General features: G+C 39.6%; 1 protein-coding gene across 21 annotated transcripts in view; it reads left to right on the forward strand.

The window, feature by feature from the left end:
- Cd44 (CD44 molecule (Indian blood group)) overlaps nucleotides 1–22,222 on the forward strand; it is an 81,908-nt gene that overhangs the window by 51,419 nt on the left and 8,267 nt on the right. Inside the window, exons 6-16 of one of the 21 annotated variants that reach the window (XM_015477779.2) lie at nucleotides 432–557; nucleotides 1,818–1,943; nucleotides 4,548–4,661; nucleotides 5,138–5,254; nucleotides 6,990–7,118; nucleotides 8,415–8,546; nucleotides 11,357–11,458; nucleotides 13,311–13,400; nucleotides 14,280–14,483; nucleotides 17,262–17,315; nucleotides 20,983–21,054. In XM_015477779.2, coding sequence (XP_015333265.1) covers nucleotides 432–557; nucleotides 1,818–1,943; nucleotides 4,548–4,661; nucleotides 5,138–5,254; nucleotides 6,990–7,118; nucleotides 8,415–8,546; nucleotides 11,357–11,458; nucleotides 13,311–13,400; nucleotides 14,280–14,483; nucleotides 17,262–17,315; nucleotides 20,983–21,054 — 1,266 coding nt within the window. The remainder of the gene's footprint in view (nucleotides 1–431; nucleotides 558–1,817; nucleotides 1,944–4,547; nucleotides 4,662–5,137; nucleotides 5,255–6,989; nucleotides 7,119–8,414; nucleotides 8,547–11,356; nucleotides 11,459–13,310; nucleotides 13,401–14,279; nucleotides 14,484–17,261; nucleotides 17,316–20,982; nucleotides 21,055–22,222) is intronic. The other 20 variants (XM_015477772.2, XM_048788581.1, XM_015477768.2 and 17 more) reach the window with 20 other exon arrangements.

The raw sequence follows: 22,222 nt of genomic DNA on the forward strand, positions 1-22,222 counted from the left end.
GAAATTCTTACCACTGGTCCTTGTTTAGCATCATGGCGGAGGAGACAAAATTTCCCTCCCCGTTTCACATTGTAAACCTTTAGAATTCAGAGTTCTCATGCTCTGAGGTGTCTCTGTTGCTAATTAGCTTTCTGACTTCACACAAGTCAGCAAATTTTTCCAGCACTTTTATTTTCTCATCTTTCAGATGAAGAGCTTGAGCCAGATAATATTCAAGGTCCTTCCATCTCTGACATTCTATGAATTCTAGTCTAGACCTCTGAAAGAAATGGAATTTCTTGGCCTTTTCCCTTTCTTTCCACCTTTCCATCTATTGAGTATAGATGATTCTCTTGAGTAGGGGAAAAAAATTAGTGAAAGCATACACAATGCTATTTCTTAGGAACTCACAATTCACTTTTCAACAATCCGTTCAGTCATGGTTACCACAGCTTTGATGAGCACTAGTGCTACGGCTCCTGAAACAACAACCAAGAAGCAAGAGGTCCAGGGCTGGCTTTCATGGTTGTTTCAACCATCAGAGTCCAGGAATCATCTTCTTACAACAACAATGTCTGGTAATGAGTTATGGTTATCTTATATATTTTCTTGACCATCTTTAATGATTTTCATTGCCATCTGGGATAATGTTCAAGTCTAAAGTCCATTCTGGCCACACAAATATTTGTGATGATTTTGGAAGGACTATGAGTTCTGAGATCAGTATCTTTGATTACATGGAACTAATATGCAGTTTTCTTCTTTCTTCTCTGTGGGATTTCTAACTCCTAGGAGGAGGATAGTAGAGGAGCTATGAACAGGGGCAGGTTGTCTTGAGGATAGAACAAAATTATAACTTTGAAAGAATGCTTATGCCTACTCCAAAATTATTGAAGTCATAAAAGCTTGTAACTTTTTTATGAGAAAATGAAATAACCTAGCTGAGATAGGAAAATATAGAAAACCTCCTTCAATTGCGTTATTGGGATGGACACTAATGGTATGCAAAGCAAATGGTCATTTCATAAGACAGCCTGAGCCTCATTCAGAATGCAGAAAACCTCTTTTTAGTAAAAAAAAAAAGAGGTCTTTTGCAGTAACCACTGAGAAGCTGAAACTTTCCATCTCCTTTTCTATGATTGATTCCAAAAGAAAAGAAGGAAAAGTTCTAAGAATTTAGACTGGAGTCCACTTTCATCGTCTCTTCTGGTTGACTAATAAAATGCCAGAAATTATTTCTCTGTTAATTGACTTTTTTTTCCCCCCTCTCTGTCTGCCAAAGTACTGTTGGGAATTACAGCATTACTTCCATTTGCATTTAGAGAGATACATAATCTGATGCTAAAGATTTAAAAAAAAAATAAATTAGAAAATTATGAATGCCACTGTACCATTTTAGAAATGATTGACATGATTTCAAAGTTTTCCTGAAGGTGTCTTGGTAAAGCAAATAGGCATATGTGAAACCTTTCCACCCTTTTCTTGGAACTCAAACTTTTAAAGAATGTGAATAATGAGTTATTAAGAACTGCATCTGAAAGCACAGGGGAGTTTTTGACTATCTTTTCATTGCTTTTAGTTTGCTGTGTTCTGTTTTTACTTCTTTGGTGGAGCGGTGTCCATATTTATTCTTTCTTAAAGTGAAGGTTCTGTTGTAAAGATCATAGCAATTGTTTTGAGATCTATAGATTAGATTCAGATGCAAGTCCGCAAGAACCCTCTCCCTTTCCTCTTGAAATCTTGGGAAATCCATTCCACCTGCTGTACCTGACTTTCTTCCTCTGTCGAATGGGTTACTTGGCATCCAGCTCCACCACTAATGCAAGTCACCATAACAGGTACGGATCCAAATGCCATTTCAACAGGCTGGGAGCCAAATGAAGAGAACGAAGATGAAAGAGACAAACACGTCAGTTTTTCTGGATCAGGCATTGATGATGATGAAGACTTTGTCTCCAGCACCAGTAAGAATGATCAATTCCAGTAGAACCAATTATGCAAGTTTTACTAATTAACCTAAGTGACACCTGACAGTATTTCTCTTGGAAAACAGTCAATGTGAAAAATGGGTGGACTTATGATGATCCCTTAGTTATATCCTCATATGATTGTGGAGGAAGAAATAAGATACAATTTCTTTTTTTTTTTTTTTTAATGACAACCTAAATATATTTGGAGAAGTGAACCAAATGCCTTAGGTTCTTCCTATTTTGTTTATCGGTGAGATTGGCTACTATAGATTCTCTTTGAGTTATCGAGGTTTGTCAGAGAATGACATGTGAAAACATCACAACAAATGCTCATTGTGTACCTACTCTGCTGGGTGCTGGGAGCATGTGGATGAAAAAAGCCCTTGCTTTTGAAGAGTGGTTAAGAGAGTATTAATTCAAAATTGCCAATGACCCTGAATTGAAGGCTTTTAGAAGGCCCTAGAAAGGCTTAAAACAGGGGAGTGAGAACTCAAGAGTTGTCTTAATCAAAACCTGGTTGAAGTCAAAGGAACAAACCCAGAATTTTAACAAACATGGAATTAAAAGACATTGAAAAGAAGGGTGAATATTAGCTCACTTAAACAAGGCAGTGCTAGTTATTAAAAGCAAATAGTGAAACTGCTTAATAGTATACAAATTTGTGACCATTATAAAACTTTTTGAGAACTAAGACATGAAAATTGAGTTGAAAAGAATATTCTTTAAAAATTAAAATATACCAAGTTTGGTCAAATATTCTGCCAGATGACTGAGTTTCTCACATGAACCTGTGATGACCTATGGTTTTGCTGGACAGAATGAGAATCTTGAAAGTAACTCCATCACAGCTTTGCTTTTCCTTAGAGATAAGGCTCTTGGGGTGTTACATGAGCTCTCCCAGGTCACTGAATTTCTATCTGTCCTGTTGAAACTTGAGAGTTTCATCCCCAAATGAATAGCACCCAGGGAGGAGGGGATCTAAAAGAATAGCCCAGATTTTGAAAGCATCTGAGCATATGGCAGCCATACAACAAATGAACTCCATTCTTTATTTTATAACTTTAAAATATATATTCCTTAGACTGGATATCTCTGCAGAGCTTAGTCTTTTTTAATTTTAATACTCTTTCTTTTTTAATTTTTTAAAAATGTTTTTTTGTAGTTGTAGATGGATACAATACCTTTATTTAATTTATTTATCTTTATGTGGTACTGAGGATGGAACCCAGGGCCTCACACATGCTAAGCAAGCGCTCTACCACTGAGCTACAACCCCAGCCCCTCTATGCTCTTTTTAATACCTTCAGAAAGAAGATCAAATAACCAAAATCACTGGAGCTTTATGAGTACACTGTCTCCTGGGTTCAGGATGTGGCCCAGTCTTGGGTAGGTCCATCTGTAAAAAATATGGTTTTGATACTTGAGAAACCAAAATCCCTTGGATGGTGACCCCAAAAGATCAACCTGCAAATAAACTGTATGATCAGACTGCAGGAGAAAACTTCCTTCACTATTTCTTCATCTCTATAGCATATTATTTTTCAATTTCCATTCACTTTTTTGCTGAGTGTCTATGCCTGTGATTCAACAGGATACCCTTTTCCTTTTGGAGGGGAAGGATAACTACCATTTTTCATGCCTATTGAGAATGTGTTTCATGATTCTAGACATTATTTTCTTAACTTGTGAAATAGTTTTGTGTTATTTGGGTATCAAAATAAGCTTTGAAAGAAGATGGATTTGCAAATAGCCTTTTCATAAAAAGACATTCTAATTTTTTCATGATCCTTCTGTTAGATGTTTATGCTAATATTTTTTATGACAATATCAGGGAACTGTTATATGGATATATACCTCTTTTTTTTTTTAATGCACTTTTCTGATGGTGATGGGTTACTTCTGGACTTTTTCTATTGACTGTAATGCATCTTGTTTTTCTTTCATTGGCTATGAATGGCTTGCTCATGATATAGTTTGTATTTGATGAGAATTACCGTGGGTGTCTGAGAAACATTCAGAGTTATGTAGCTAAACCATATTGCTATTTTAGGTAGATGTTCTTTCTCAGAACCATCTACAGGAAAGCTCTGGCTGTTCAGGGTATTTGTTTCTTCAGAAAAATTACTAACAAAATAGTGATCATTGTGGTATAATTTTCAATCACCTGCCTCTTCCGTCTGAGGTAGCAAACATGCCAGCGATACCAATTCTTTGGCCTTTCAAGTGCAGAGGGCCACCTACAAATCTGCATGGATGGGCAAAGCTCTGTCATCTCTGGTGATCCTCGGTGGAGGGCTGGTGTATTCAAAGCTGTTCTTTCTGCTACCACAGTTTCTTTGGCTGCTTTCTCCAAGAAGATCTCATGTTCTGAACCCCAACGTATTCTATGACAGAATGCAAAGGACATTGAGATGCTTCACAATATGGTGGATCAAGCTGAAGGCTCTCTCTGCTTTCTCTCCGTTTCCATGCAACCATCTATACAACCTGGTATAGATGACTCATTGTATAGACTACAGAAGGAGTAAATGTGCAGTACAATTTGTGAAGGCTCAAGAAATAACATTTTCCTAATTGCTTCAATCATCGTTATCACAGTTTCAACCACTCCACGGGTTTCTGACCACACAGAACAGAACCAGGACTGGAACCAATGGAGGCCAAGCCATTCAAATCCAGAAGCACCACTTGAGACAACCACAAGAATAACTGGTAATGGGTTATATGTAATTAACGAAAGATATTTTTCCTTCAAAGTCTATGATGCTGCAATTGTCAACCCTTAGGACACAGTGGAAAATTTAGTTAATGTCGCATCACAAATTCTCAGTGAACTTTCATAAGGATGCTCAATTCCATTTAGGAGTCAGATATCAGTCATACCATCTGGGCACAAGGTATTTTTTGTGGCCTTATTATAAAATGAATACCTTTGAATGGTTTATGGCACCATCTCTGACAAGGTGTTTATGGTGGAATACCAAGTAATTGTGAAGAAATTTCACACCCATTCATTTTTTTTCTTGGGACATATTAGTGAAATCATTCAAATTTATGAGAGTGGATGCTCAGAAGTAGTGTTCAGACATAACACCTTTAGATAGCATGTACATAAATGGAAGAAGAAAACCAATAAAAGTTGATTGATAAAAAAAAAAATCACAGCATGTATAACCTCACCATAACAGATGTAGACAAAAATGGCTCCAATGCTCATGGAGAAAACCGGACCCAGGAACCACAGCCTCCTCTCACTCACCATGAGCATCAGGATGAAGAGGAGGCCCCACATTCAACAAGCACAAGTAAGGATGGCAGTTGGCAGCTCTGGTTATGGGAGTTAATAAAGACATTCCGGGGGCTAGGGAAGACATTTTTTAGACATTGGCCATACTCTGTGTCTCTGAACAGTCATTATCTCTGCAGAGGATGAAAAGGGGCCAAATATACACACAATTTTTAGAAACTGGAAGAAAACTTGTCAGGTTGCACGAAAGGCCAAAATATTTATCTGAGATAAATTCTATATCTGAGATAGAATTTTGTGTTAAAAATTCCCAGAGGTCCCATGTGGGTGATTTGTGTGTGTTTATGGAAATTTATGGTGAAGAGTGCGTTCTTTGAGTGCTTAGTGGAGGATCTGGAAGGAAAATTTGACAAACAGAAGGATCTTTGGAATACTTCTTCTCTGTGAGGATGTGTGATAAGCCCACTTTCTGTTTCATGTTCTCTTCCTTCCACAAAATGGCATCCCTTGAACTCTTGGGGAAAAGTCAGTAATATACATGGTCTGCATTTGAATTCTACAACTGCTCTTTTTCTGTTTCCAAACCCAGGGGAACTTGAGGGATGCTTTGATACTTTCACTGTCATTTCTTTTTATGCACAAACACCTCAGGTTTTCTAAAAGAATCTCCAGTCTCACCGCTTGACTATCAAAATAGGATGAAAACAAAAAGAGAAAAAGTTAAAAAGTATGTTCTCTTCTTTCAGATTTGTAACTCTGAGAGATGCCTACCTTATTTGGAATAAAGTAAGCCTTTTTTTTTTTATATAGATAACAGTTTGTAGCATTTTTGAAACTGTGGTTCAACTACCACTCTCACAACCTTGAATACCCCTGTAGGGGACATGTACTAAACAGTGACTTAGAGGCTAAAGGAGCTTTTGGGAATCACTCAGCTGAGGGATCCCAGACAACCAAAGAAAAATTTAGGACACAGTTCAATAAGTCCTGCACATTGTACTGAACATGTCCAACAGGCTCACATGTGATTTCTCAGCCTAATATATTTGATATATACATAATGGTTGTGAGCTGGGTTAACAAAGAAGAATTCTAATAGGAAAAGGAAGAGAGAGGAAGTTTATAGTCCCCTTTGTGCTCTAATAGTGTATCTTAGAAGTTATTCTAAACATTTTTTACTGAAGCAGAACACGTCCTAAGAGACCTGGATTAATGAGCCTAATGTCAGAAGGTAGTGGTTTGGGGACATTGCCATAGGGTTTGGGGACATTGCCATAGGGTTATAGGTCAGTGTTGTAACGCCCTAGACATTGTAACAGCTTTCACGATGGGTAAAGCCATTGCTGGTACATTTTTGTTGAGTGTGCTTTAGGGAACGTGACTCATGTGAGTTGTCGGACTATACTCATAAGTTGTTATACTCTTTCTCCAAAGTCAGCAAAGAGTTTATTCTTTGAACAGTTCTCTTAGACAGGATATGTGAGGTCACCCACCACAGTAAGATAAGAATAGTCCTGGAAACTCACAGGCTAGGGCCTGGCCTTAACTTTGCACCAATCCAGCCACATGATTTTGAACCAATTAAAATTTCTTTGGATCCTAGTTTTCTCAGCTGAAGAATTAAAGGATGGGGCCATTTCATTTCTAATGTTCCTTTCTGAATATTAGTGGTGTATCTCCTCGTTGTCTTCCTTTTCTACTGTCTCTCCTCATGAGTCTGTGCCCTTAAAGTATAGGAGCTATTGATGAGGAAATGGGACCACAACGGCTCACAATTGACATTCTTCTCACAGCCTGGGAAACTTCTAGTAGTACAACAGAAGAAACAGCCACGCAGAGAGAACAGTGGTTTGGGAATGGATGGCACGGGGGATATCACCAAACACCAAGAGAAGAATCTCATTCAACAGCAGGGACAACTGGTAATGGATGGTTTAATAAGCAAACTTGAGTGGGAATTTCCTTTTGAGTTAAATACTGAGCACTGAGGACACCGGACACAAGAATAATGAAGGAAAGGTCCTGTTAGGTTTCTGAAAAAGTCATGTTGTGGTGAACACAGAGGCAAACCTTAAAGGCTCCTAAAAATCACCTGAACAGAATAGCTACACGCACACAAAGGAAACACAGGGAATATGTCCTCGAGAATGTCACTTTCAGATCTAGCTTTGGGCATCCCCTAGTAAGATTATAACAGAGACACCAAGCTTATAAAATGCTTCCTTTTGTAAAGAAATCTACTCTCTAATGTGGGCCCATCTTTATAATATGGTCGTGCGAAATACTAGGCTTCTGAGAAAGAATGTTGTTAGAACCCTAGAGTAGAAAGAAGCAGAACCCGATATTATGAGAAAAATGACACCTAGCTGACATCATTTGGGCTTTTGTGCATATCTGTTTGGTGATTTCTCCTTGAGTGTACAATTGTTTTCCTCATATTTATAACCAAGTCACCTCCTCTATTCTTGAATCGTGGGACTGTAGAAATTGGACTCAAGTCATATCGTTCTAAGTGATGCCAGATCACTTAGTTCTGCAAGCTCTTGTGCATGACTCTTTGGTCTGTGTGACTGAAGTATTGAAATACACCCTGCTTTGTAAAGAATGTGAATTTCACATTCTTATTGCTATCAGTGAAAAATAGTCCCATGTTTCCATTTGCAATATAGAATATAATGCAGAATATCTTTCCAGTGCATGGCAACTTTTGAATGAATTCCTAGTAGAGCAAGGGATTCAGTGACTGGCTATGTGGTTATGGTTGTTGCTGGGGAGATACTGTTGTGAGCTTTTTTTAATCTGTTATCTATCTGATTCCTTCTCTAGATCACTAACAATCTTTTGTGTATTTCACTGGAATGTGGTGTTCTCTGCATGACATCATGCACTTGGGTGCTTGTACTTTCCCCTTAAGGGGATTGACACGGCACGGATCAAGAGCTGTTTCTTCATCTTCCCTTGATGCCTATAACTCATTCTGCATCCACTGCAGAAATCGTTAATGCCTTGTGTCCTCTAGTTCACATGCCAGTTGCCAAGAAAATGAGCATGAATGAACCCAAACCTGCTAAAACATTCTGTACATGAAATCTCTTTGCCCTGTGTACTAGAAAGAGAGTTGTAATGTTTGGTCTAGAGAATCTTTTGAAAAACATCAGTGTGTCCCTGGACAAATGTCAATTAACACTTTGACAACTGCTTGAACTGCATGGTCATAGAAGCTTCAGCCCACGACGGCCATCCAGATCAAAGAATGACAACACAGAGTCAAGAGGACGATTTCTGGACTGATCACTTTGACCCAATCTCACATCCAATGGGACGAGGTCATCAGACAGAAAGAACCATGGGTAATAGTCTCTGAACATTTGAATTTTATATATATATATATATATATATATATATATATATATATATATATATATATATATATATATATAAATATATAATATATATATTTCTCNTTATATATATATATATATATATATATATATATATATATATATATATATATATAACAGCAGAATGCATTACAATTCTTATTACACATTTAGAGCACAATTTTTCATATCTCTGGTTGTATACATAGTATATTCACACCAATTCGTGTCTTCAAACCTGTACTTTGGATAATAATGATTGTCACATTCCACCATCATTAATGAATATATTATGTTTTTAAAATCTTGCAGTTATTTCTCTTAGCAATATGTCCTGGGTTTTAGGCCAATCTACTTTCCTTGGGAACTTGGAATTTCTTCAGAACTCAGTTTTCTTGGTAGGAGCAATAGACACATTCATCCGAATATGAAGTCCTGATATTAGAATAAATAATTTTGCAAGAGCATTAAAGGATTATTATTTTATATTGTGAAAGTGGAAGTCTTTTCCCATGTGGAGGGGTTAGTCCCAAGATTGCTCTTCCATTTACTTTTTTTTTTTTTTTAAGTTTTAGTTGTAGTTGGATACAATACTTTTATTTATTTATTTATTTATTTAAAATAGTGGTGCTGAGGATCGAACCCAGGGCCCCGCATGTGCTAGGCAGCGCTCTACCGCTGAGCCACAATCCCAGCCCTCTTCCATTTACTTCTAACCCAAGGTTTTCAAAAGAACAAGGTTATGGAGTCAGTGACTATTTCCATTGCAGTCTAAGAAATAACTTGTCTTTGGCAGAAAAATCAGAGAGGTTAAAGAGTTGATGAGCCGTTATACCAAAAAAGTAACTAAAAGGCTCAGAAAACTTGATTATTCTTGTCACATTTAGAGATAATATGGTATTTAGTGATTTGGAATTTAGACTCTTCTTGGCTTTCAGTGAATGTTCATGAATTTAATGGGTGAACAACTTTTAAATGAGATGGAATTCCTGACTTCTTAAATACCCTTCTTTCTTATTTACCTATGAGCAATTCAAAAAGAGAGAGGAAAAGATAGTAGTTATCGTTCTGCAAGATTAGAATATTGCGAATTGATCCTATCAACTTGTATGCTTAAAAGGAATTTTTCTTCATCATAACAAGTGACAGTTTGCTTGGGAGAAACTTCAAGAATTGATAGTATGTAGTGCTCCTCTTTTATCAGTAGTCAATAAGTTGAATAATCCATAGCCCATGCTCTTTAGCTGGCAAAAGAAAGCATTTAGCATCAAAATAGACCTAACAATGTGAAGCAGAAAGAGATGTGAAGTCACTATTGCCAACAGTAATTGCTCAATAAATTCAGAGCATCCCACACCCTCCAGAGAGCATTAGAGGAAGATGGATTGGATCTGTTTTGGGGAAAATGGAAAAAAAAAAAAAAACTTGGGTATTTAGAGAAAGGAAGTAAAAGATTTTCTTTTTAACAAAAGGAGATTCACATAAGGAAGGCCACAAAAGAAGAAAAGCCAAGAAATAACTATGTCAGACTGGTGGGTCCCTTGTCATAGGGAAGAAGAGTTGAATGGCTAGGTTGAGGCCATTGCGTTGAGTTCCTGTAGTGCCTCATGCAGCCTCTGCACACATTTTAGTGCAACATGGCTCCTGGGGGCTCTGATGACATCCAGTAGAAAAGAAAGGCAGTAAAAGATCCTCAGAATCAAACTAAAGGGTCTTCAAACTGAGGCAGAGAAATGGATCCCATTACATGGTGAGCATGTAAGGACAATGCAATTGGCTTCAACTGAAGAGGAGCATACTACCTCTTGAAGGAGTCTATGAATAAAAAGGAAAATGAACAAGAATATCTACTAGGAATTTTAATTTGAGTTAGTTGGCCTTTCCTCTTCTTTGAAATCTGAGATAGTAGAGTCGGCCATACATTTCTATCCTACAAAGATCTTGATGATCTTTTCTTTTAGATTGTGAAGACTTCCGTGCAGGTGCGGGAGCCCAGTATTTCAGCACTTTCCTCTGGAGACATTTGGAACTGATTACATTTCCCCAGAGGCAATAGTGTGGGTGGATTGACTCAACCTTCGGCCTCTGTTTCACTCAGGATTTGTTTTTTCAGCAGAATAGACCTGTGATAACTATTAAAAATAGGATCTCAAACACTTTAGTGCTAAGTTTCTGCACCACTCATCACTATAGAGAGTAAACTTCAAAGATGCCTCGTATTTGTGCTTCTTGGGGAGGGACTCAGTGACATCCACTGCTTCTTGTTTCTTGTCCCTGCTACTTCCTGTGGCCTCTGCCTAGGTAGTATTGTGTAATGATTTTTTTTTTTTTCAGTTTTATTTACATGATCACTTTGTGAAACAAAAAAGGACTCAATGAGGGAAGAAGGGTGTTAAAGAGTTATTTTGCCTACTAGGTGGGAGGTGATTCTGCATGTCTAAGAAAGGCCATGGGCACAGAATGGGACTAACATGGGTTATGTTTCTGCCTCTGCAAGGCTCGGGAGTCCCATCCTGTGCTCATGTAGCAACTTTCTAGACTCAGCAAAAACAAACCAAAATCATGATTTTGAGACCACTCCGCCCTCCAGTGAAAGCTGGTTACTTCTTGTGACATTCTGAGAAACAACAATTATCCCCACTCTGGAGCTCTGAAATCAGTTATGTGCTTTCTTTCCTCTGACCAGTTTCAAATATAAAACGAACTTGGCTACAGAACATAAATGACCCTTAGGCGGTGGTTTAGGAAATAAAGCAATAACACTGATTTAATTCCTTCAGATGTGGACTCCAGTCATAGTACAACGCTTCAGCCTCCTGCCGATCCAAACACAGATTCGGTGGAAGACGTCAACGGGACAGGACCTATTTCAGTGACAACTCGTAAGGATGATGACACTCAGCCTTGTTTGTTGACCTCTCTTCCTGCTTCGGCTCTTTTCCATGTTGGTCAAGATGCCATGTTTGGTGGTGGAATCGTGCATTTTTTTTTTTTTTTTTTTTCCGCTACGTGGCTCTGCTCAGCCCCGGGGTGTTACGCTGTCTTCGTTGTCTATATTTCTTGTGGGTCGTTGAAACCTGACGTTACCTTTATTTTTGGTGCCTTCCAGATTCAATGACTTTCTGAAAGGGGGAAAAATAAAGGAAGGAAGGAAAAGAGGAAGAAAGAGGGAACATAAGAAGGAAGGAGAGAAAGGGAGGAAGAAAGAACAAAGGAGAAAGGAATGATGAGGAAGGAAGGAAGAAGATAAAAATGGGTGTCCAAATGCATTCTAGGTACTCATATCAGGGACACCCAAGACCTCAGAGAGGACAGAGGTTTCTCTTTGTTTTAACTGACCACCTCCTTGGACTCTCAGCCTTGCTTCAGTAGAGGCAGACAGATTGCTTTCATGGTTGTGAAAAGACATTTTTGGGAGCCAGATCGTCAGAGGAGGGAAATCACTTTAACCCACAGAGGAGGGGCAAGGCACATTGTGGACAATTGACAAAGGTGGCAGGGTCCCCGAGGACCTGGACAAAAGAAAGGAACATTTGCCAATGCCCCCCCCCCTTTTTATCACTAAGCATTCGGTAGGAAGCAGCATTAAACTTCAAGTAGCCTTATTTTTCACCATATGTACAGGCAGATCCTAGAGATCAGGCTGAAGTCATCCATAATTTCTTGGCAGAATATGAAGGAAATCCAGAATTGAGAGGGTCTCATTTTACTGCTTGCTACTCATAATGGGGAGAGTCTTTTATATGAGCCCTTGAGGCCCAGCAAAAGATCAGCAAGCATGTGTTGATTGTCGGCCATATAAATAGCACAGTGTGAAGCATCAAAGGAGCTGGTAAATAAGCCTATGAACTGGCTTCTGCCAATGAAGAGCTTGTATTTCCATTTTATGTTTCTTCTGGCTTTTGTTCTGATGTTGGGTTTGGGATTTGGTGGATGTCTGTCTCTTGGTAATGTTTATTTGGCGGTGGTCATGGCTGATGGGTGTGTTTTATGGAGTGCTTGCACCTGCAACTCAAAGGTCAGTACCTTTCCTAGAAGAATGCAAATGAAATGAATTCAAAACACTCAAAGTGATTTCAGTTATGGGCAACGGTTCAACCTCAGAACACTGAGGGTCCTGTGTTTGCCCAGGGAACCATTTCCTTGGTGCAGTGATGAGAATCCCTGTCCACAGACGAGATCAAAAAACCAATAATAGAATGAAATGGTATCTTTCACTTAATGGTTTTTAGAAGGGAGTTATGTATTTCCTTGTATAAATTTGATTTGAGTTACTCAAGCAGGTCATCCTAAATGGGATCTTTTCTCTTCTGTGGTTACAGGTATCCTACATAGTGTTATTTTTTTCCTACAGTCATGTTTGTTGACCCGCAATTAGATGCTTTTGTCTACTGATAGGAACACTAAAATTTAAATGTTCCTTTTCCATGTCTCCATGTTCTCTGGTTTTCTTGAGGGTCTGGGTGCCGTGCTATAGTGGGAACTGGGCTGATCCATGGTGGGTGGGGAGTTCTGGTTCAGGCTTCACCTTGGCACTTGACCTTGATGGGTTATACCCAGAGACAAAGGGGAAGAAGGTAGAGACAAAATGGAATTCTTCTGCATACTTCTCCCTGTGGTGTGGCACATCTCGTTCTCCCCATGCACCTGTCCGTAGATCCTTCCTGTTAGCAGATCTCAGAGGACTTGTATTATGGTTCAAAATAACACTGGCTTCATCCCTCATTGAAACAGAGCACAGTCACTCCCAGAGTTTCTCTACGTCACATGGAGAACTGGAAGAAGATAAAGAGCAAACAACCATTTCTACTATCACATCTAGCAGTAAGGATATAAAGCTCAGTTGGCTTCAGCTGTTGATAAACACCACTATTTTAAGGGTGCTTTTTCCATGTCTTTGGTGGAGGGACCTTAGCTGGCTGTTGCTACACTGCTTCTTTTGATCCAAAGGTGCATCTGGTGGTGGTCTCTGCATTTTCTGCTCTGTAGACCTCTTAGAAGCCATTGTACATTAAATGTAAACTGTGTTGCTTAATCTCTAAGGCCATACTTCTCAAGCTCTAGAGTTGGTGACTTAGTTTAAAAACAATGTATTGCTTCCTTACTATTTGCGATTGCTGTAAAAGTCTGATTCTATCACTTTACATTCTTTACATTAACAACATTATTTTGCCATTTGACCTCTGGAACGCAACTCTGTGGTGCTGGTGACCAAGAAGCAGTGCCCTCCTGGAAAAGGAAGGAAGAGTTAAGTTAGTAGCCTTAGGTCTTTGAAAACTTGCGTTTTCTATTTCACTTGCAGGCAGCATAATTTTATCTTTCACGCTTTGCTTTTCAACGCGGCGTTCCTTCTAGATCTTTGAAGGTGGATTCCGCTGAGAAAGAGCGCAAAATTGTCTCGTATCTAAGCTGACTTCAAGGCCACAGCTGTCTCGGCCTAAGCCTTACCTTAACAGCTCAGGCAGATGTTTCAACAAATGCTTCTTCTGGGTATTACAATCACTTCTGTTGAGTGCCGTCCAAGTGGCATCTATTGAAAAATATCAGTTTTGTTCAATAGTGTGACCAACTTCCCTGTCTTTTGCTTTTGTTCTTGGATAACAAGAGGAAGGCTTTTGTAGCAATCGCATGCTCTGAAAAGAAGCACGTGGAGGGTGGTGATCTTGCACATGTGGGATTTTCATTGATTCCACCTCCACACAGATAGGAATGATGGCAGAGGTGGAAGAAGAGGTGGAAATCCTCCTGAAGACTCCACTACCTCATTGGAAGGTAAAACCTCCCACTACCTAGACACAAGGGAAAACAGGACCCTCATCCCAGTGACCCCTGCTCAGCCTGGGGTCTTTGGAGTTACTGAAGTTCCTGTTGGAGATTTCACCTCTAATGTTGATGGCTCTTTACCAGGTAATTTGGCCACTTGTTATCTGGTTTGCTTTCTTCACAGAGAGAAACCACATGCACTTTTTTCCTATTAAAGGGCTATTTTCTACGTACGCTGTGATTAGGCAACTTTGTGACTTTCATCCTGGACATCAACTCTACTGTCAGTAAACTCAGGTTTATTTAGGATAAAAATAATGCTTCCATTTACCAGTGCACTTTCCATTTTTTTTGTGTGTGTGTGACTTGGTTGTTATGGTGAGATTTCTTTCTTTGTCTTCTTCCTCATCTGGTGATCTATCAAGTTGAACCATATGAAATTAATGGTTTTGTGGAAATAATTGAATATTGGCAATTTCATTTGATTCAACTAATATATGCTGCCTATTTGGTATAGTTTACCCAAACGTGTGAGTAATTTCCTCTATTATCTTTTATTGGTGATGGATTGATCAATTTTACCTTTGGTGATGGGCTGGTGGCTAATCTCTTCTAGTTATGATGCACTAAAAGCTTTATGATCCAATCTACTATTAATGAATAGAAACCACTTCTTTTATTGTAATGGCAAAGAAATGACTTATTCAATTAAGTTTGATATGCACTTGGAATGAGACTTTTCTTCTCAAATAAGCAGTTCTCTAATTATTCTTTTGTTTGTTTCTCACTGTGCATTAAGAAATTCACAGTAAAAAGGGGGAACTAGAAAACATTCACTCTAGCCAGGAAACTAAAAACAAATTCCCTCTTCCTAGTATCAGCTATTTGAGTACTTTTTATGGCTCATTAACGTATTAAAAATTAGTGAATTTAAATATACTTTTTTTTATAACAGAGACCCTCCCTCCACAACCCTTCCTCCCAAAAGAAGAAAAAAAAATATGAAACCTAATACATAAAACAGGTGGCTATGTGATGCTATGCCTGATGTAGGAAAAGAAATTCTAGAAGGTCACTTGTTTGGCCTTTCTTTTGGGCTGCCCACGCCAGGATTTCAAAGAAAACAGTTTAAAAAATACTGACTTCAGCAATACTGGCAGGACAGAGCCCCCTCACATTTCTTGTTTTTTTGTTTTTCCATTTAGCACGGTTCTATTCTTCCTTGCTAAAAAACTCCAAGAACCATTGTTGGATTTCTTCTGGACAAGTGAATGTTATTAGTACTGCCAGCTGGGAGCACCCCTGTAATCTCAGCAGCTGTGGAGGCCGAGACAGGAGGATCATGAATTCAAAGTCAGCCTTAGCAAAAGCGAGGCACTAAGCAACTCAGTGAGACCCTGTCTCTAAATAAAATATAAAATAGGGCTGGGGATGTGGCTCAGTGATTGAGTGCCCCTGAGTATAATCCCTAGTACAAAAAAAAAAAAAAAAAACTGCTTAGTTTCTCTTGGCAAAATAAGGCCTGTTGTGCAACCTAATGGATTTAAATTTTAAACAGCAATTTTAATAGTTACAGTATCCTATAAGGTTTACAAAACCTTGGTGATAAAAGGCCTTCTATACAATCTGTATTCCCAGTTACTGATCCCTTCTATGGAGTGTACAAGAGGTGGTAACCATACAGACAGACTTTTCATGGTTCCCCGTGGAGTAAATGATTAGTGAATAGTCTGATTCCCATCCTTGGTTTTCATTCAAACACTCATCCAAGTGTATTTCTGCCCATACATTTTTCTCAGTCTCTATGTTTATGGCTAGGAACTAACACATTCAGAACCGTGGTGACAGTGCTGGTGATGGTTTTGGTGATATTGGTGGTGCTTTTGGTATCGGGGATTACAATGGGGCATTTCAGCAAGTGCTGCCATCTGTTATTCTAACCATCAACCAAGGAACAAAGCAATCTATCTAATATAATTATGAGGGTGATCACCTTTCCTCATCAGGGAAATGAAGATGATCAGGTTACTGTTTTCTTTCCAGGTACCTTCTCAATGGATGACTACAGCCACTTTATGATACCATTGTCGTGATTTTTTAAAAAACAAGATTCTAGTATGATTAGTATTTTTTTTTTTTTGAAATATGGTGTTGTTGTGGGGTGGAGAAGACAGGAAATTTTCACAGGCTAAATCCGGGATTCAACCTGTAGATATAGATTTTAGCAATTCTTGAGTTGGTCTAAGATTAAGCTTTATAGTAATGGATGTTTGAGAAGATGGGATTATATCAACTATTGGTATTGAAAATATAGACTTGACTTTTGAAAAATCATTAGGAACTAATTCTAATACCTGGATACACATTGTTCACATGTTATCATCTCACAATTTCTTTTTTCACTTTTTTTTTTACCCCCTTTCCCCTAAATAGGTGGTTGACTTTTCTTTTTGAATCTTTAAATCATTCCATCACAAGATTTTTTTATTTTAATTCATTTCCTGCCTTCAATAAATCTCTTTAAGTGTTCCATGCCCTGAGCCAGAGTACACAGTGATCAGAAGTCTCATAATCCAATTTTTACTGTCTTTATTTAAAATACACAATGTCCAGTCCCAACCTCAGACCTGTGAGGGCATCATATTTTTGTGGGAGAGTTCTTTGCCACAGTTCTTGGGTTTCTACCAAAAGCACATCTCCTAGGGGCATCCTTGAGGACCTATGCTACATCAGCTCCCTTAATTCTGATTAAAGTTCTAGTGCACTCATCATTGCACCAAGCAGTGAGCAGTCATTAATATCATGGACCCATTCCAGTCTCTTCCCATCATTCCTTGCTTACCTTTAAAAGATTAAACCCAGTGACGGGTTGTATGAAAATGCAAGTGCACCATACTGACCTTCCATCATTGCCCACGACAGGAGACCAAGACGCAGGTGGGAGGTCCCATACCACACATGGATCTGGATCGGCTGGTGAGTTTGAAACTGCTGTAGTCATTTACTGTTATAATCGTTGAACCTGAAGATTACTAATGAAGTATGAGTCAGTGTCTCCTGAGAAGTTGTTCACACATTTTTAGCATGCATTACAATCGCAGGGAGGGTGAATGAAGTCACATTGCTGGGGCCCCACCCTGAAAGTTTCTGATTCAGTAGGTCTGGGGTGCAGCCCAAGTATTTGTACTTCTAATAAATTCCCTGGTAATGCTGATGCTTCTGGGACAGGGACCACACTTTGAGAACTACTGCTCTGGAGGAAAGTCTTCCATCTGAAAGGATCAGCGAGAATTCAAGCAGGGCTGCTTGTTAACATTTGCCATCTGCCAGAATGACTAAGAGTGTGAGTCTGAAAGAGAAATATCGTGATCCCAGTTCCTCTACACACTAACCAAGAAAGATACACAAAGGGTTGGAGATTTAGTTTCCTAACTAATAAATTTGCGATAATTTGTTACAGGGCATTGATTTAAAGTCACATGATACGATGGCTAGCATTTAAGAGTTTACTGAGTGTTAGCAGCGTTGTTCAAAACACTTCAGAGGTTAGACCATATGCGACTGCTATTTCTTCTATTTCTATAGGGCAATAATTATCAATATCACCAAATTCAAAGTTCATCTAATATTAATTCATTTAATTAGACTACAAACCCTGTGTCATACATAAGGACCATTTTTAGTCCCATGTTCCAGATGAGGAAACTAAGGCTCAAAGAAGGTTAAGTAAGTAACCTGGCCAAATTGGCATGACCATTGAGTGACAGAGTCAGGTGTTGAACCCAGAGATTCATTGCCTCTCATAAGCACAGTCTAGAGAAAGCAATCCATTATAACCATAGTTACTGCCAGGCACACATTATTAAATAGATTCCTGTTTGCTCTCAGATCTCATCCCTGAAAACAGTACTTCTGGCAGCAAAAGTTTGACATGAGGCAGCTGATCTCTCATGCTGGGGCTAGCGAGAGGCTCTGCCATTGCTGCCTACTGTGGTTCCCCGTTAGCATTGCAAATCCAGGTGACCTCACACAAACCAGTTAATCCATGTAAATTATCATCCTCCCCTTCATGCCCAAATTGGGGCAAGGATTGCCTACAGATTTAAAGCCAATCTGAAAATGGATAGTTACATGATGGCTTTGATAATAACCCTTTATGGAAGAGCATGGGAATGTAGGGCTCATTTGAAATATTTCTGAAGTAGACACAGAAGTTGAAGGTTCCTTGGGTAGGGCCCTTGACCTTTCCCAGCCTCAGATCCTTATTAGTAAAGAGCGGTGCAGATCAACCAGCCTCGGTTACCCCCTAGAGTTTTTATGAGGAGCACAAGGTGTCAGGAATGTGCAAGTATTTTGGAAACAGTAGGGAGTTATTATTAAAAGTACTGCTCTTTGAAACCAAAAGACTTCAGCTACTCTGAAGTGTGGTCCTTGGACCCGCAGCAGAGACACCACTGAGGAGCTGGCTAGAAATGCAGAATCTCTGGCCAACGCAGACAGACTGGATTAGCATTTGCATTTTAACACCCCCCAGGTGGTTTGTGTAGAAGTCAAAGTTTGAGAAGCTCTCTCCTCCACTGCCTTTCTCACAGCTGAAGCCAAATGAAGGCTCTCTGCCCATGTCTCAGGTTGAGTCTCACCTCCCAACAAGGGTGCCCGGTGCCCCTCTTTACAGAAGTTGCTCTCCCTGCCAGTCCTACCCTAGATGGATTTGTGGAACGCTCTGGCTCAGGGGAGCCTGCTGTCTCTTGTCCATCCTCTTCAGCTTTTGCTTGAAGTGAGAATCTGGTGGGCGGGAGCTGGTCTCTTTGTTTGGCTCCTGTGCAGGTGTCTATTGTTCAAACAGGAGGTTTCATGTTGTTGTGTACACACCCAGATCTTTCCTTGCTGGGAGCACTTTTTGGAAAATCAAAATAAAGAGATTATGATCTATTAATGGTCTCCCTTTCAAATATCAAAGGCTGCTGTGAGTCAGGGAAAAAAAAAAAAAAAGACCAGAGAGAGTGACTGTACCTTAGGTGGTTTCCAAGGCCAAAGATCTCCAACTTAGATGGCCACTATCCCACAACTTGTGCAGGTGAAGACCTGCCAATGACCAAGGACCCTGGCAGGCACTTAGGGTAAATGCTTTGGATACTTTAGAGGTTTGTGGAGTAAAAGGCCATTGTCAAAATGGGCTGGAGTATGTTGAAACAGTAAGACATCTGGTAAGAATTTGCTCTATTATGAGTTTTAACAAAAACATTGAATTATATAAATAGGAGTCTTCCTACCCCAAATAATCATTGTAATCAAGATTTCAGGGTCTGTTCTGCAGATTCCAAAGTCTGACTCTCTAAGAAAAGCTATTCATTTAAGTCCCTGCTGACTGGCTAAACATCTGAGTTTTCTCTCCTCAGTGGCCTTCAGTAGATTATGGCAGGTTCCCATTTGCTAGAGGAAAAAGCTCATTGTAGTAGGACATTTTCAAGTTTTGCTCTCAGGTAGTATAGGAAGTATCAAAAGGCAAAAACAAACACAAAATTCACGAAGCTTTAATTTAGGTAAGTCTCTTAGCAAGGTGTCTTAGAGGGGTTTTGTTGTTGTTGTTGTTTTAATTTTAATATGATGCTCTTCTCGTTTTGATAAGCCACCTATTGTTTTGACTTGTGGATTGTATGTCTTGCAATGCTTCCCTCCCATTTGGGACTTTGGGATCATTTCCTTATTATTACAATATTTAGTGGTAGAAAATGTTCATTTTTCCAACAAAGGTGTGTTCCACTAATACATGGGTAAGGAATCTACTAGGGTGATTTTTTCAGTGACAGAAAAGGTCATCGCTCCCAGATCCTTATTATTTGGTGTTTGTTTGGGCTTCTGTGATGATATTAGATGTGATCTTTAGATTCAGTTTGGACATTACATGTGCAAGCAGTGAGGGGGGTGGACACCTGACTTTTAAGAGTGTCAAGATTTGAGACATCTGAAGCCAATTCTTTATTTGGCTCAGGACCAGAACTGACCATTGCATCCCCTAGAGATCTTGTTAAAATGAAGACTCTGCTTCGGTAGGTTTGTAGGAAGGGCTGACATTCTGCATTCCTGGCGAGCTCCCAAGTGATGGCTATGCTGCCAGCCCAGGGGCCACACTTGGAGGAGCAAGGTCCTAAATTAAACATAGAGATTAATAACTACACACAACTACCATGACTGCATAGTTCTTTAAGTCTCTGTGAAATGATGATTAAGTAGATTCTATTATTATCATCCCCATTTCATAAGTGAGAAAACCAAGACTTAAGGAGGGTAATTTGCCCAGCCCACATTGTTAGCAAGAGGCAGATGTAGGACTGGAATCCGAGGCTGCCCAGCTAGAGCCCAAAGTCTTAACCACTGCACCACACAGCTTCTAAGAATTTTCATGTTTCTCGACACAAAATAATGTTTCTGAGCCTTCCCCTTAATTGCATGGAACTCTTGAGGGGGGTGGATTGTCTTGCAATGTCTTTTACATAACACCATAAATGTCTGTGGCTTCAATCTATAAATAGTTTCTTAGTGATGCAGACCTTGGAACTTGGCCCCACGTGTTGCTCTGGAAAGAACTCCTGGTTATGCATTCCAAACTTGAGCTAAGAGATCTTGTTGCTTTTCCCCTTAGGACATTCAAGTGGGAGTCAAGAAGGTGGGGCAACCACGACTTCTGGGCCTATAAGGAAACCCCACATTCCAGGTGAGTTAAAAAAAAAAAAAAAGAAAGTTTCTCAGAATGTTCCAGGAAGAAGAAGAAACCCAATCAAATGCCCATTCTCCTAAATTAAGGTCCCCTGAACCTGATGGCTTCTCTTTGAAAGTTTAAGAATGAATGAGAGTACCATGCTTCTTGGAAGAAAAGGATGGAACACTCTTGTTTCCTTGGTCCCCTGGGTCACCTAGGTGGGCTGAGCTCACATTCAGATCCCCTGGCCTGTCTCAGAGAAGTGCTATGTTATTTACTAAAGTTTTCTTCACAAATGAGTGATTACCCGAGCTCTCCTAGGACCTTCCTATTCCCACCAACTGTCCCCTTTATTTCTTGGGCTGGATTTTTTTTTTTTTTTTGCATTGCAAATAAGGAGGAGATATAAGGACCATCTGTGTTGGGTGGAGCAAAGCATTCTTCTTTTCCCTTCATTACTTTTTTCATGAGGGTCAATCCACTGATCCAGTCAAAAAAAAAAAAAACTTTTCAGAAAATATTATATGTGCAAGTAGTGAGGGGGGTGGACACCTGACTTTTAAGAGTGTCAAGATTTGAGACATCTGAAGCCAGTTCTTTATTTGGCTCAGGATCAGAACTGACCATTGGTAAAGGGCGATTACAGAGAGGAAGAGCTCTCCCAGCATAGTAAATTACCCTTTTAATTCTCCCCTCTTTGGAGGGCTCCAAACTGAGCCACTCGTGGGAAAAGAGAAGAATGTGGTGTATGCCTGGCTCCTCTGCCTCAGCTTGTCTGAGCACACTTGAAGGCAGAGCCTCTGGAGAGAGGGGATGGGCTGCCAGGGAGGACAGGGAAGGAGAAGGGAAATGCAGGAAGCTGTGACTGGCAGTAGGTGTCTTCCCAGCTCAAGTGAGAGTGAATGTGGAACATCTCAGGACCAGAGACCAGGGCCAAGGTGCAGCGTAGGCTGGAGAAATAGTACACTCCCGTCAGCCTCCCCACCTATTTGAGATGAGCCAAAGGTGGTACCCAGCAGGAAATAGGAGGAAACCAAGACTTCTCAAGAAAGTGGACAATGAATGACTTTCCATCTTTCTTCTTTCTCAAGCCCTGGTTCATTGCAAGCATATAAAACTTGCACTTGCCAAGTCCTACCTTAATCCTATCAAAGCCTGACCTTAAAACAAGTGTATAGTATTT

Source organism: Marmota marmota, unplaced genomic scaffold (assembly GCF_001458135.2).
Source record: "Marmota marmota marmota unplaced genomic scaffold, marMar, whole genome shotgun sequence".
NCBI classification, from domain to species: Eukaryota; Metazoa; Chordata; class Mammalia; order Rodentia; family Sciuridae; genus Marmota; species Marmota marmota.